Genomic DNA, 14,312 nt, shown 5'->3' with positions numbered 1-14,312 from the left:
GAACCATTTAACACTATTAAAAGATCGTAACTGTTCTTATATAAATCTATTGTACTGAAATACATGACAGCATAAGAAAATGCAGTAAATGACATAGCTAATTCAAACTTTGTACTAGTAAAAAAAATAGAACAAACAAATACCTAGCTATATGGAATTGGTTATTTAATAATATTTTCATGCAGTGAAACATGTTTATGAATGAGCAAATAAATATAACTATATATCTGTCTGCATGGAAAGAGAGGTAACATTGTTAAGCAGAATATTAAGTATTAAATATTAAGTTATTTATTATATTTATATACTTAGTTTAATTTATGTTAAAATTATGTATGTATAAGTATAAATATAAATGAGTAAATGAGTAATGTATTTATAAACATGCAATGTGTATGCATTCAAATAGAGCACATGTATGAAAAACTCTAGGGGTATGTATATTCTTGTATTGAACTGCTCCCCTCATTCTTTTATTCTCTTTTTTATTTATGTTGATATTTTTCTATGATCACATTTTAGTGTATTTAAACTATTTACAAATGGTGTTTAAGAGGCAATATCTAAAAACAAAGAAGTTGCTATCACCAGCTGAGATGTAGAAGAGACTAAAGTTTCCCCAGACAAATAGAACGAATGATTTAGACACATTTTGCCTTTAAAATGTCTAAGGTTAAAAGACCCTTTTATGTGTAAAGTATGTAGGATCAGTGGAGATGTTAGAACTGGAAGGATGGGACTAGGGATACATCGATTTGAAATTTCAATTTTAATTAACTTTACCTCTACAATTACATAGAATAAATACTATAGATACTTTTTTCATAAAAATAACAAAGTAGTCTATGTTTCATATTGGAATTTTATAGATGCCTTCAAAGAAACTTATCTTAAAATTACTATAATGAATCCCACTTAAAAACTCTTATTAATTTTCATTTGTCTGATTTATTGCATAGGAAACAGGGTCCCATACTGACCTAATAAATTGCTAGACCTGAGTTTGGCAAGTTGGGGAACTGAGAAAAAAAATTGCCTTTTGATTATACGCCAAGCAGTGCGTTGTCAAATAATTACATTTCGATCCTGAGAAATTTTTTTCTTTTAATCTTAAAACACAGCATAGCACTGGAAGTATCATAAAATCACTCAGAAGTAACTTTAAAATTTCCTCTTTTCATTGTTACAAAATATGAAACTTCCCAACCAGAAGCAAAAGGGAAATTGCAGCAATCAGGTTTCTTGGCAGGTAGCGCGCTCGCATCTTCTCAGAGAGGTTTTGTTGTTGTTTTCAGGTCTGTGAGTTAATTTGCATTTGTTGGTTTGCATTGATAGCCCTTGAGATTTCTCTTCCCAGCCCATAAACTCACACAGCATATGTTTCTACCTAGTGCCATTCAGTGTTTATTTTTCTTTTAATCTTTAGGGATCATTTTTGGCCAGTTGAATTCATTTATTCTTCTGACTTACTCTAGATCTTCTAAAATGGTTTTAAATTTTTGTCTGATGGGGTAGATAAACCCTGAAGTGGTGAGGAAACAGGGTGCTGCATGCCGCTGGTCCAGATGCCGAGCCTCCTCACTAAGCATGCTAGTCTCTCACAGGCCTGAAGAGTAGAACAGTCACAGTCAGATACTGCATCCCATACAGATCAGGGAGAGACACTGAGCCCTGAAGATGGCAAACACATTGAGTGCTTAAGTACGCTCATGATCTGTTCATGTCCGCTGTCGATGTCCTCCCTGTGATGCCCTGCCTGTGTTCTGTGATGATGCTCTCTGAAAAGGTGCTGAGTTGAACTTTCCTTTCTATCTGTGACCTGTCCTAGGAGCAGGCTTCCTGGGTGTGCCAGTGTGATGACAACATGGTTCAGAGACTAGAAACAGACTTCAAGATGACCCTGCAGCAGCAGAGCACTCTGGAGCAGTGGGCTGCTTGGCTAGACAATGTGATGATGCAGGCGCTGAAGCCCTATGAAGGAAGGCCCAGCTTCCCTAAAGCCGCCCGGCAGTTTCTGCTCAAGTGGTCTTTCTACAGGTAGCATTGAAATCTCACTGAGTTTTCTCCATGCTCTGTAAATGTGTGTGTGTGCACACTGTTCATATCAAGAAGTGAGCTTAGATAGACTTGTTGGGATACCCAACTCTATGACTATGATGTGTAGAAATTAAATGGGAAATTTACTGAAATGAACATTTTTGCTAGAAAAAGGAGACCCTCTCTCTCAAGCTGAGAAGTTTTCAGAGAGTTATCTCTTGAGAGTCTATCCAGATCAGTGTCTCTCAACCTGTGGGTCACTACCCCTTTGAGGTTGTCAAATGTGCTTTCACAGGGGTCACCTAAGACCACACAGACATTTCATAACAGTAGCAAAAGTTTTGGTTGGGGTCCCCACCACATGAGAAACTATAGTAAGGGTCTCAGCATTAGGAAGGTTAAGACCTACGAGTCTAGGTGATGTTTTAGCCACAGTAGAAAAGGTCTCTAGTCCTCCCTCTGCTCCTGCCTTCTCGTGGGTGCCCTTCTTCTGTTCCTTCTTCAGCAGCTCTCAAACTGTAGTCATTAGATGTCCCATCCACATAGACGCAGTAGCAATGTCCTTCTTAGCTCACTCCCCAAGGCTACTTGAATCAGAATCCACAGAGGCAGAGCCTAGCACTCGGAGCTTTGAAGTCCTCCAGGCAATTCCAGTTTGCACTCACAACCACCTAGTTAATATGCTAACTCTGCCAATTGTATTTGTTTTGAAACCTGGTTAAATATCAGAGAGTAGAACTTACAGGTTCTTTTTAAGCCTTAGTTACTTCTGACACCTGCTGACTCGTTCATAGTCTTGCTGGTTGGGAGGTAGTATTTAGAAAGATAATGGGAATCATTCCTTTTCTGGTGACTATGGTGCATGACTAGTGTCCAGTAGGTAGTAACATGTTTTACTTATATCGAGCCTTTTAGACTAAAATGTTTTGAATGGAAATACATATTTTTTGTGGACATGTTAAGGGGAAAGGCTAAAGGTAAAGGCCTTACTACTAATTATATGATATATGATGGAAAAATTCAAATGCCCCAAATTTGAATGAACTTTTAGGAGCTGTTATTGGTCAGGACTTGTGCCATATCTGTGTAGATGAATTCCTGCATGGAATCTAAGTTAGGGCAGTTCTCTCAGTACATACAGGTTTTTAGGCCCAGGTCACTGGGATCACCCCAAATAAAAAAGCAAACACTTGTATTTATACTACAGGATCAAATACTACCATCAAAAATTTGAAATATCTAATTTGTCATCTCATGTGTCATATACTTCAAAACTCTAATTTGGAAATAAATTGTATTGTTGCTTCAGCTTTTGTCAGACAGGGTCTCTCTGCATAGCCTTGGTTGGCCTAGAACTCACTATGTAGATCAAGCTGATCTTGAACTCTGCCTCCACAGTGCTGGGATTAAAGGCATGTGCCACCATGCCAGGCAGAAATATGTTTTCTTGATCTCTTGAAATTCAATATTTTGTTCATCTGAATTTTCACAGAAAACTATATATGTGATTTGTGTGATCAAGACTAGTAGATGAATAAGCTGCACTGTCTGACTCTTTCCAAATCTCCCAGGACCAAAGGCAAAAGAATACCTACCCTGTGCAGCAGTAGAAGAAAGATGCGCGTGCGCGCACACACACAGACACAGACACACACACACACACACACACACACACACTTACATCCTCTATGTCCTGTGTTAGTGGCAGGTTTGCCCTTCTCCCTGTGGGTTTTTCCCCTGCATTCAGTTGACATCATTTAGAAATACACCCCTGGAGCTTTTGTCACCACAGAGATCCATTGTAGGAATCCTGAAAAGAAAGAAAATTACTCACTTGTATTTCGTGTTCTCTGTAGATACACAAACCCAGTAGATCATCACTTGCCTGCCCTCTGTCCTCCCTGAGTTGGGGATAATTGGCTTGTTATTATTAGACACTATTATGGTTATTATTTTCATTTCAAAAGGATTTGAAGGCCAGGGCCACCGAGGAAAAAGACATTCACGCAGATGCATACCTCCTGCTGGTAGGCAGGGTAATATCTGAACTGCTATCACTGCGGCATGTTGAGTAATGAAAACTAAGGCAGAAATCATTGAAGAAGCAGATTTGGAAAAGGTTTTTATGTTTTAGCATTGTAATTAAAATTGTAAACTCACAGAGGATATTATAAACTTGATAGCTACATATACAGTCCCTCCACGCTTAGAAATCTGATATTTAACCTAGTAATTTCTAAAATTGTCTTCATATCTATGTGCATAGTCACATAGGAACAGCCTGACAAGGATCCGCTCCCAGCACAGCAGGTGTTACTGTGCTGCAGACTTACTCTGCTCCAGCCTGCTCCGGGCTGCCTGCCTGCTCACACCACCTTAGATGGCTAACGTCGACTGTGGAAGATCCAGAAACACAAATGTGCACTACTTCTTTTCTTCCATGGCTTGTGAATAAGCTAGAGAGCATTCTTAGGACGACACTGACTACCGTCCAGTGTTCCCATTGGGGGTGAGGTCAGGGGATTGCTGCAACCAACATTAACTCTGCTCACTGTCTACGCTTTTAGAATTGGTATTACACAGAGGCCAGTGGGGTGACATTTTGCTAACTACTGTCATGTCCCTTCTACAATAGTCTCAGAACACTTGTAGATACAGTAGTTTTTTTCTCAATCCCTTTCTAATCTCCAGTCTCACAGTGCAGTAGACAACAGGTGTTCTCTCTAACCTGTATGTGTTTACTTTGTTAAGATTAATTGTATCTTTGTTAGCAACTTGTCATTCCTGGGCTGCATTTTAAATATCTACTATCTTTGTTCAGCAACATGGTTGGAGTTATAAGTGAATTCTCAACTCTTAAATTCCTTTCAAGATTACTGACTTTGGGTTCAGTATTATTTGATATTTGATCATTATGTTGCATTGCTTTTAATTTTATTAATCATTTTCTTTTTTATTAATCATTCCATATGTTTATATCTCAAATGATATCCCACATCCCGGTTACCCCCTCCAGTAACCCCCTCAACCCACAATATTCCACTTCCTGGTTATGCCTCTACCAGCCCACCAGCCCACGTCTGCCCTCCTCGCCACCCTTAGCCTGTATGAGAATGCTGGCCTACCCACCCACCCACACTCTACTGCTCCAGCATCCCCCTACACTGGGATATTAAGCCTCCCAGGACCAAGGGCCTTCCCTCCCATTGCTGTCAGGCAAGGCCATCCTCCGCTACATATGTATCTAGAGCCATGGATCCCTCCAGGTACACTCCTTGGTTGGTGGTCTAATCTCTTGGGAGAACTGGGTGGTCAGACCAGCCTATGTTGCTCTTTTAATGGGGTTGCAATCCCCCTTCTCTCCTCCAGTCCTTCTGCCAGCTTCCCTACCAGGTTCCCTGGGCTCCATCTGATGGTTGGCGCCAGGCATCCACATCTGCTTTGGTCAGTTGCTGGCCGGACCTCCTCAGGACCCACCACACTAGGTTCCTGTCAGCAAGCACCTCTTGACCATGGCAGCAGTGTTGAGTTTGGTGTCTGCAAACATGATGGATCCCCAGGTGGGGCATTCCCGGGTTGGGCCTTCCCTCAGTCTCTGTTCCATTTTTTGTCCCTGTTCTTCCTTTGGACAGGAACATTTCAGGGCTAAAAACTTTGAATGGGTGGGCATCTCCATCCCTTGAATGGGGGCCATGCCTACTATCTGCTGGAGGAGGAATCTACAGGATCTATCTCCCTCATCTCTGCCTATTTTGGCTAAAGTCATTCCCCAATGGGTCCTGGGAGCTTCACATTTCCCTGGTGTCTAAGACCCTCCTGTGGCTATGCCTAGTTCCTCATCCTCCCTGCTACATAATTTTGTTTCGATTTCCTGACCCTCTGTACCTCTCTTACATCTCCTCCAGATCGTGATGCTGCCACCCTTATTTCCTTCCTCTTCTTTCCCCCTCCCTGGTTCCCTTTCCCTCCACTTCCCACAATCGTCCTCCCCTCACCCCTTCAATGCAGGACTGAAGCATGCACTTCTTTCTCCCTATGTTTTATGAGTTGTATTATTGGCATTGTGGGGTTTAGGCTAATAGCCACTTATCAGTGAGTGCATACCATGTGTGTTCCTTTGTGCTTGGGTTACCTCACTCAGGATGATATTTTCTAGTTCCATCCGTTTGCCTAAGAATTTCATGAAGTCATTGTTTTTTTTTTTTTTTGAACAACCTTTGCTTGTTTTTATTTTTTTGTACTCCCCAAAATATCACCATAATTAAATGGCAATGCCTTAATCACCAATTTATTGTAAGGCCCAAGAGCCTTTTCTGTCCATGTCAAAGGAAATGCTAAGGAACAGTCAGTTGCCTTTTATACAACACACCAGGGCCTTCTTAAGTAAATTTATATAACACACTATAGCTTTCTTTTTTTTTTTTGTATTTTTTTTTTTAATTAACTTGAGTATTTCTTATATACATTTCAAGTGTTATTCCTTTTCCCGGTTTCCGGGCAAAATCCCCCTCCCCCCTCCCCTTCCTTATGGGTGTTCCCCTCCCAATCCTCCCCCCATTGCCGCCCTCCCCTCAACAATCTAGTTGACTGGGGGTTCAGTCTTAGCAGGACCCAGGGCTTCTCCTTCCACTGGTGCTCTTACTAGGATATTCATTGCTACCTATGGGGTCAGAGTCCAGGGTCAGTCCATGTATAGTCTTTAGGTAGTGGCTTAGTCCCTGGAAGCTCTGGTTGCTTGACATTGTTGTACTTTTGGGGTCTCGAGCCCCTTCAAGCTCTTCCAGTTCTTTCTCTGATTCCTTCAACGGGGGACCTATTCTCAGTTCAGTGGTTTGCTGCTGGCATTCGCCTCTGTATTTGCTGTATTCTGGCTGTGTCTCTCAGGAGCGATCTACATCCGGCTCCTGTCGGTCTGCACTTCTTTGCTTCATCCATCTTGTCTAATTGGGTGGCTGTATATGCATGGGCCACATGTGGGGCAGGCTCTGAATGGGTGTTCCTTCAGTCTCTGTTTTAATCTTTGCCTCTCCCTTCCCTGCCAAGGGTATTCTTTTTCCTCATTTAAAGAAGGAGTGAAGCATTCACATTTTGATCATCCGTCTTGAGTTTCGTTTGTTCTAGGGATCTAGGGTAATTCAAGCATTTGGGCTAATACCACTTATCAATGAGTGCATACCATGTATGTCTTTCTGTGATTGGGTTAGCTCATTCAGGATGATATTTTCCAGTTCCAACCATTTGCCTACGAATCTCATAAACTCGTTGTTTTTGATAGCTGAGTAATATTCCATTGTGTAGATGTACCACATTTTCTGTATCCATTCCTCTGTTGAAGGGCATCTGGGTTCTTTCCAGTTTCTGGCTATTATAAATAAGGCTGCGATGAACATAGTGGAGCACGTGTCTCTTTTATATGTTGAGGCATCTTTTGGGTATATGCCCAAGAGAGGTATAGCTGGATCCTCAGGCAGTTCAATGTCCAATTTTCTGAGGAACCTCCAGACTGATTTCCAGAATGGTTTTACCAGTCTGCAATCCCACCAACAATGGAGGAGTGTTCCTCTTTCTCCACATCCTCGCCAGCATCTGCTGTCACCTGAGTTTTTGATCTTAGCCATTCTCACTGGTGTGAGGTGAAATCTCAGGGTTGTTTTGATTTGCATTTCCCTTATGACTAAAGATGTTGAACATTTCTTTAGGTGTTTCTCAGCCATTCGGCATTCCTCAGCTGTGAATTCTTTGTTTAGCTCTGAACCCCATTTTTTAATAGGGTTATTTGTTTCCCTGCGGTCTAACTTCTTGAGTTCTTTGTATATTTTGGATATAAGGCCTCTATCTGTTGTAGGATTGGTAAAGATCTTTTCCCAATCTGTTGGTTGCCGTTTTGTCCTAACCACCGTGTCCTTTGCCTTACAGAAGCTTTGCAGTTTTATGAGATCCCATTTGTCGATTCTTGATCTTAGAGCATAAGCCATTGGTGTTTTGTTCAGGAAATTTTTTCCAGTGCCCATGTGTTCCAGATGCTTCCCTAGTTTTTCTTCTATTAGTTTGAGTGTGTCTGGTTTGATGTGGAGGTCCTTGATCCACTTGGACTTAAGCTTTGTACAGGGTGATAAGCATGGATCGATCTGCATTCTTCTACATGTTGCCCTCCAGTTGAACCAGCACCACTTGCTGAAAATGCTATCTTTTTTCCATTGGATGGTTTTGGCTCCTTTGTCAAAAATCAAGTGACCATAGGTGTGTGGGTTCATTTCTGGGTCTTCAATTCTATTCCATTGGTCTGTCTGTCTGTCTCTGTACCAATACCATGCAGTTTTTATCACTATTGCTCTGTAATACTGCTTGAGTTCAGGGATAGTGATTTTATTGAAGTCCTGAAGTCCTTTTATTGTTGAGGATAGCTTTAGCTATCCTGGGTTTTTTTGTTATTCCAGATGAATTTGCAAATTGTTCTGTCTAACTCTTTGAAGAATTGGATTGGTATTTTGATGGGGATTGCATTGAATCTGTAAATTGCTTTTGGTAAAATGGCCATTTTTACTATATTAATCCTGCCAATCCATGAGCATGGGAGATCTTTCCATCTTCTGAGGTCTTCTTCAATTTCTTTCCTCAGTGTCTTGAAGTTCTTATTGTACAGATCTTTTACTTGCTTGGTTAAAGTCACACCGAGGTACTTTATATTATTTGGGTCTATTATGAAGGGTGTCGTTTCCCTAATTTCTTTCTCGGCTTGTTTCTCTTTTGTATAGAGGAAGGCAACTGATTTATTTGAGTTAATTTTATACCCAGCCACTTTGCTGAAGTTGTTTATCAGCTTTAGTAGTTCTCTGGTGGAACTTTTGGGATCACTTAAATATACTATCATGTCATCTGCAAATAGTGATATTTTGACCTCTTCTTTTCCGATCTGTATCCCCTTGATCTCCTTTTGTTGTCTGATTGCTCTGGCTAGAACTTCAAGAACTATATTGAATAAATAGGGAGAGAGTGGGCAGCCTTGTCTAGTCCCTGATTTTAGTGGGATTGCTTCGAGTTTCTCTCCATTTAGTTTAATGTTAGCAACTGGTTTGCTGTATATGGCTTTTACTATGTTTAGGTATGGGCCTTGAATTCCTATTCTTTCCAGGACTTTTATCATGAAGGGGTGTTGAATTTTGTCAAATGCTTTCTCAGCATCTAATGAAATGATCATGTGGTTTTGTTCTTTCAGTTTGTTTATATGATGGATCACGTTGATGGTTTTCCGTATATTAAACCATCCCTGCATGCCTGGGATGAAGCCTACTTGATCATGGTGGATGATTGTTTTGATGTGCTCTTGAATTCGGTTTGCCAGAATTTTATTGAGTATTTTTGCGTCGATATTCATAAGGGAAATTGGTCTGAAGTTCTCTTTCTTTGTTGTGTCTTTGTGTGATTTAGGTATAAGAGTAATTGTTGCTTCGTAGAAGGAATTCGGTAGTGCTCCATCTGTTTCAATTTTGTGGAATAGTTTGGATAATATTGGTATGAGGTCTTCTATGAAGGTTTGATAGAATTCTGCACTAAACCCGTCTGGACCTGGGCTCTTTTTGGTTGGGAGACCTTTAATGACTGCTTCTATTTCCTTAGGAGTTATGGGGTTGTTTAACTGGTTTATCTGTTCCTGATTTAACTTCGATACCTGGTATCTGTCTAGGAAATTGTCCATTTCCTGAAGATTTTCAAATTTTGTTGAATATAGGTTTTTATAGTAAGATCTGATGATTTTTTGAATTTCCTCTGAATCTGTAGTTATGTCTCCCTTTTCATTTCTAATTTTGTTAATTTGGACGCACTCTCTGTGTCCTCTCGTTAGTCTGGCTAAGGGTTTATCTATCTTGTTGATTTTCTCAAAGAACCATCTTTTGGTTCTGTTGATTCTTTCTATGGTCCTTTTTGTTTCTACTTGGTTGATTTCAGCTCTGAGTTTGATTATTTCCTGCCTTCTACTCCTCCTGGGTGTATTTGCTTCTTTTTGTTCTAGAGCTTTTAGGTGTGCTGTCAAGCTGCTGACATATGCTCTTTCCTGTTTCTTTCTGCAGGCACTCAGCGCTATGAGTTTTCCTCTTAGCACAGCTTTCATTGTGTCCCATAAGTTTGGGTATGTTGTATCTTCATTTTCATTAAATTCTAAAAAGTTTTTAATTTCTTTCTTTATTTCTTCCTTGACCAGGTTATCATTGAGTAGAGCATTGTTCAATTTCTACGTATATGTGGGCATTCTTCCCTTATTGTTATTGAAGACCAGTTTTAGGCCGTGGTGGTCCGATAGCACGCATGGGATTATCTCTATCTTTCTGTACCTGTTGAGGCCCGTTTTTTGACCAATTATATGGTCAATTTTGGAGAAAGTACCATGAGGAGCTGAGAAGAAGGTATATCCTTTTGCTTTAGGATAGAATGTTCTATAAATATCCGTTAAGTCCATTTGGCTCATGATTTCTCTTAGTCTGTCGACATCACTGTTTAATTTCTGTTTCCATGATCTGTCCATTGATGAGAGTGGTGTGTTGAAATCTCCCACTATTATTGTGTGAGGTGCAATGTGTGTTTTGAGCTTTAGTAAGGTTTCTTTTACGTATGTAGGTGCCCTTGTATTTGGGGCATAGATATTTAGGATTGAGAGTTCATCTTGGTGGATTTTTCCTTTGATGAATATGAAGTGTCCTTCCTTATCTTTTTTGATGACTTTTAGTTGGAAATTGATTTTATTTGATATTAGAATGGCTACTCCAGCCATTTGCTTGGAAAGTTGTTTTCCAGCCTTTCACTCTGAGGTGGTGTCTGTCTTTGTCTCTGAGGTGTGTTTCCTGTAGGCAGCAGAATGCAGGGTCCTCATTGCGTATCCAGTTTGTTAATCTATGTCTTTTTATTGGGGAGTTGAGGCCATTGATATTGAGAGATATTAAGGAATAGTGATTATTGCTTCCCTTTATATTCATATTTGGATGTGAGGTTATGTTTGTGTGCTTTCATTCTCTTTGTTTTGTTGCCAAGACGATTAGTTTCTTGCTTCTTCTAGGGTATAGCTTGCCTCCTTATGTTGGGCTTTACCATTTATTATCCTTTGTAGTGCTGGATTTGTAGAAACATATTGTGTAAATTTGGTTTTGTCATGGAATATCTTGGTTTCTCCATCAATGTTAATTGAGAGTTTTGCTGGATACAGTAACCTGGGCTGGCATTTGTGTTCTCTTAGGGTCTGTATGACATCAGTCCAGGATCTTCTGGCCTTCATAGTTTCTGGCGAGAAGTCTGGTGTGATTCTGATAGGTCTGCCTTTATATGTTACTTGACCTTTTTCCCTTACTGCTTTTAATATTCTTTCTTTATTTTGTGCGTTTGGTGTTTTGACAATTATGTGACGGGAGGTGTTTCTTTTCTGGTCCAATCTATTTGGAGTTCTGTAGGCTTCTTGTATGTCTATGGGTATCTCTTTTTTTAGGTTAGGGAAGTTTTCTTCTATGATTTTGTTGAAGATATTTACTGGTCCTTTGAGCTGGGAGTCTTCACTCTCTTCTATACCTATTATCCTTAGGTTTGATCTTCTCATTGAGTCCTGGATTTCCTGTATGTTTTGGACCAGTAGCTTTTTCCTCTTTACATTATCTTTGACAGTTGAGTCAATGATTTCTATGGAATCTTCTGCTCCTGAGATTCTCTCTTCCATCTCTTGAATTCTGTTGGTGAGGCTTGTATCTACAGCTCCTTGTCTCTTCTTTTGGTTTTCTATATCCAGGGTTGTTTCCATGTGTTCTTTCTTGATTGCTTCTATTTCCATTTTTAATTCCTTCAACTGTTTGATTGTGTTTTCCTGGAATTCTTTCAGGGATTTTTGCGATTCCTCTCTGTAGGCTTCTACTTGTTCTCTAAGGGAGTTCTTCATGTCTTTCTTGAAGTCCTCCAGCATCATGATCAAATATGATTTTGAAAATAGATCTTGCTTTTCTGGTGTGTTTGGATATTCCATGTTTGTTTTGATGGGAGAGTTGGGCTCCGATGGTGCCATGTAGTCTTGGTTTCTGTTGCTTGGGTTCCTGCGCTTGCCTCTCGCCATCAGATTATCTCTAGTGTTACTTTGTTCTGCTATTTCTGACAGTGGCTAGACTGTCCTATAAGCCCGTGTGACAGGAGTGCTGTAGACCTGTTTTCCTCTCTTTCAGTCAGTTATGGGGACAGAGTGTTCTGCTTTCTGGCGTATAGTTTTTCCTCTCTACAGGTCTTCAGCTGTTCCTGTGGGCCTGTGTCTTGAGTTCACCAGGCAGCTTTCTTGCAGCAGAAAATTTGGTCTTACCTGTGGTCCCGAGGCTCAGGTTCGCTCGTGGGGTGCTGCCCACGGGCTCTCTGCAGCGGCAGCAACCAGGAAGACCTGTGCCGCCCCTTCCGGGAGCTTCAGTGCACCAGGGTTCCAGATGGTCTTTGGCTTTTTCCTCTGGCGTCCGAGATGTGTGTGCAGGGAGCAGTCACTTCTGGTTTCCCAGGCTTATCTGCCTCTCTGAAGGTTTAGCTCTCCCTCCCACGGGATTTGGGTGCAGAGAACTGTTTATCCGGTCTGTTTCTTTCAGGTTCCGGCGGTGTCTCAGGCACAGGGGTCCTGCTGCTCCTGGGCCCTCCCCCACGGGAGCCCAGAGGCCTTATACAGTTTCCTCTTGGGCCAGGGATGTGGGCAGGGGTGAGCAGTGTTGGTGGTCTCTTCCGCTCTGCAGCCTCAGGAGTGCCCACCTGACCAGGCGGTTGGGTCTCTCTCTCACCGGGTCTGGGAGCAGAGAGCTGCTGCGGGCCGGGATCCGCGGGTGTGGGACTTCCGGTAAACACAGAACGTGCCCGGTCCTAGAGAAATTCTGCTTTCCTGTGTCCCAAGCTCACCAGGCAGCTTTCTTGCAGCAGAAAATTTGGTCTTACCTGTGGTCCCGAGGCTCAGGTTCGCTCGTGGGGTGCTGCCCACGGGCTCTCTGCAGCGGCAGCCGAAGTCATTGTTTTTAATCACTGTGTAGTACTCCATTGTATAAATGTACCACATTTTCTGTATCCATTCTTCTGTTGAGGGTCATCTGGGTTTTTTCCAGCTTCTGACTGTTGTAAATAAGGCTGCTGTGAACATAGTGGAGCATGCATCCTTGCTACATATTGGAGCATCTTTGGGGTATATGCCCAGGAATGGTATAGTTGGGCCCTCAGGTAGAACTATTTCCAATTTTTTCAGGAACCTCCAGACTGATTTTCAGAGTGGTTCTACCAGCTTGCAGTCCCAACAGCAATAGAGGAGTGTTCTTCTTTCTCCACATCCTCGCCAACATCTGCTGTCACCTGAGTTTTTGGTCTTAGCCATTCTGACTGGTGTGAGGTGGATCTCGGGGTCATTTTGATTTGCATTTCCCTGATGACTAGGGATGTGGAAAGTTCCTTTAGGTGCTTCTTGGCATTCAGTATTCCTCAGCTGAGAATCCTCTAGCTCTGTACTCCGATTTTTAGTTGGGTTTATTTGGTTCTTTGGAGTCACCTTCTTGGGTTCTTTGTATATTTTGCATGTTATCCCTCTATCAGATATAAGGCTGCTAAAATCTTTTTTCAATCTGTGGGTTGCCATTTTGTCCTATTGACAGTGTCCTTTGCTTTACAGAAGATTTTCAATTTTATGAGGTCCCATGTGTCAACTGTTGCTCTTAAAGCATAAGCCATTTGTATTTTGTTCAGGAAGTTTTCCCCTGTGCCCAAGTATGCAAGGCTATTCCCCACTTTATCTTCTATTAGATTGAGTGTATCTGGTTTTATATGGAGATCCTTGATCCACTTAGAACTGAGCTTTGTACAAGGAGATATGAATGGATCAATTTGCATTCTTCTACAAGCTGACCTCCAGTTGAACCAGCGCCATTTGCTGAAAATGCCATCTTTTTTTCCCCCACTGGGTAGTTTTAGCTCCTTTGTCAAAGATCAAGTGACCATAATTGTGTGGGTTCATTTCTGGGTCTTAATTCTATTTCATTGATCTACCTTCCTGTCTCTGAACCAATACCATATAGTTTTTAGCACTGTTGTTCTATGGTATAACTTAAGGTCAGGAATGGTGATTCCCCCAGAAGTTCTTTTATTGTTGATAATAGTTTTCACTATCCTAGGTCTTTTTGTTATTCCAAATGAATTTGAAAATTGCTCTTTCTAACTCTATGAAGAATTGAGTTGGAATTTTGATGGGGATTGCATTGAATCTGTAGATTGCTTTTGGTAAAATGGCCATTTTTACTAAA

At 41.2% G+C, this 14,312-nt stretch overlaps 1 protein-coding gene and 1 pseudogene across 13 annotated transcripts in view; one reads left to right on the top strand and one right to left on the bottom strand.

Moving 5' to 3' along the window:
* Positions 1-14,312, top strand: part of Rfx3 (regulatory factor X3) — a 260,295-nt gene that overhangs the window by 215,067 nt on the left and 30,916 nt on the right. For all 13 annotated transcript variants that reach the window (NR_172644.1, XR_015632361.1, XR_015632356.1 and 10 more), the window contains 1 exon segment: positions 1,829-2,037. Coding sequence is in view for 9 of the 13 variants with exons in the window: in NM_001395594.1 (NP_001382523.1) it covers positions 1,829-2,037 (209 nt within the window). In the remaining 4 variants the exon portion in view is untranslated.
* Positions 6,287-6,404, bottom strand: LOC120100479 (U6atac minor spliceosomal RNA; annotated as a pseudogene).

Source organism: Rattus norvegicus, chromosome 1 (assembly GCF_021556685.1).
Source record: "Rattus norvegicus strain SHRSP/BbbUtx chromosome 1, alternate assembly SHRSP_T2T, whole genome shotgun sequence".
In the NCBI taxonomy this organism is placed as follows: domain Eukaryota; kingdom Metazoa; phylum Chordata; class Mammalia; order Rodentia; family Muridae; genus Rattus; species Rattus norvegicus.
Note: the sequence above shows the minus strand (reverse complement) of the source record. Positions and strands in the feature narration are given on the sequence as shown.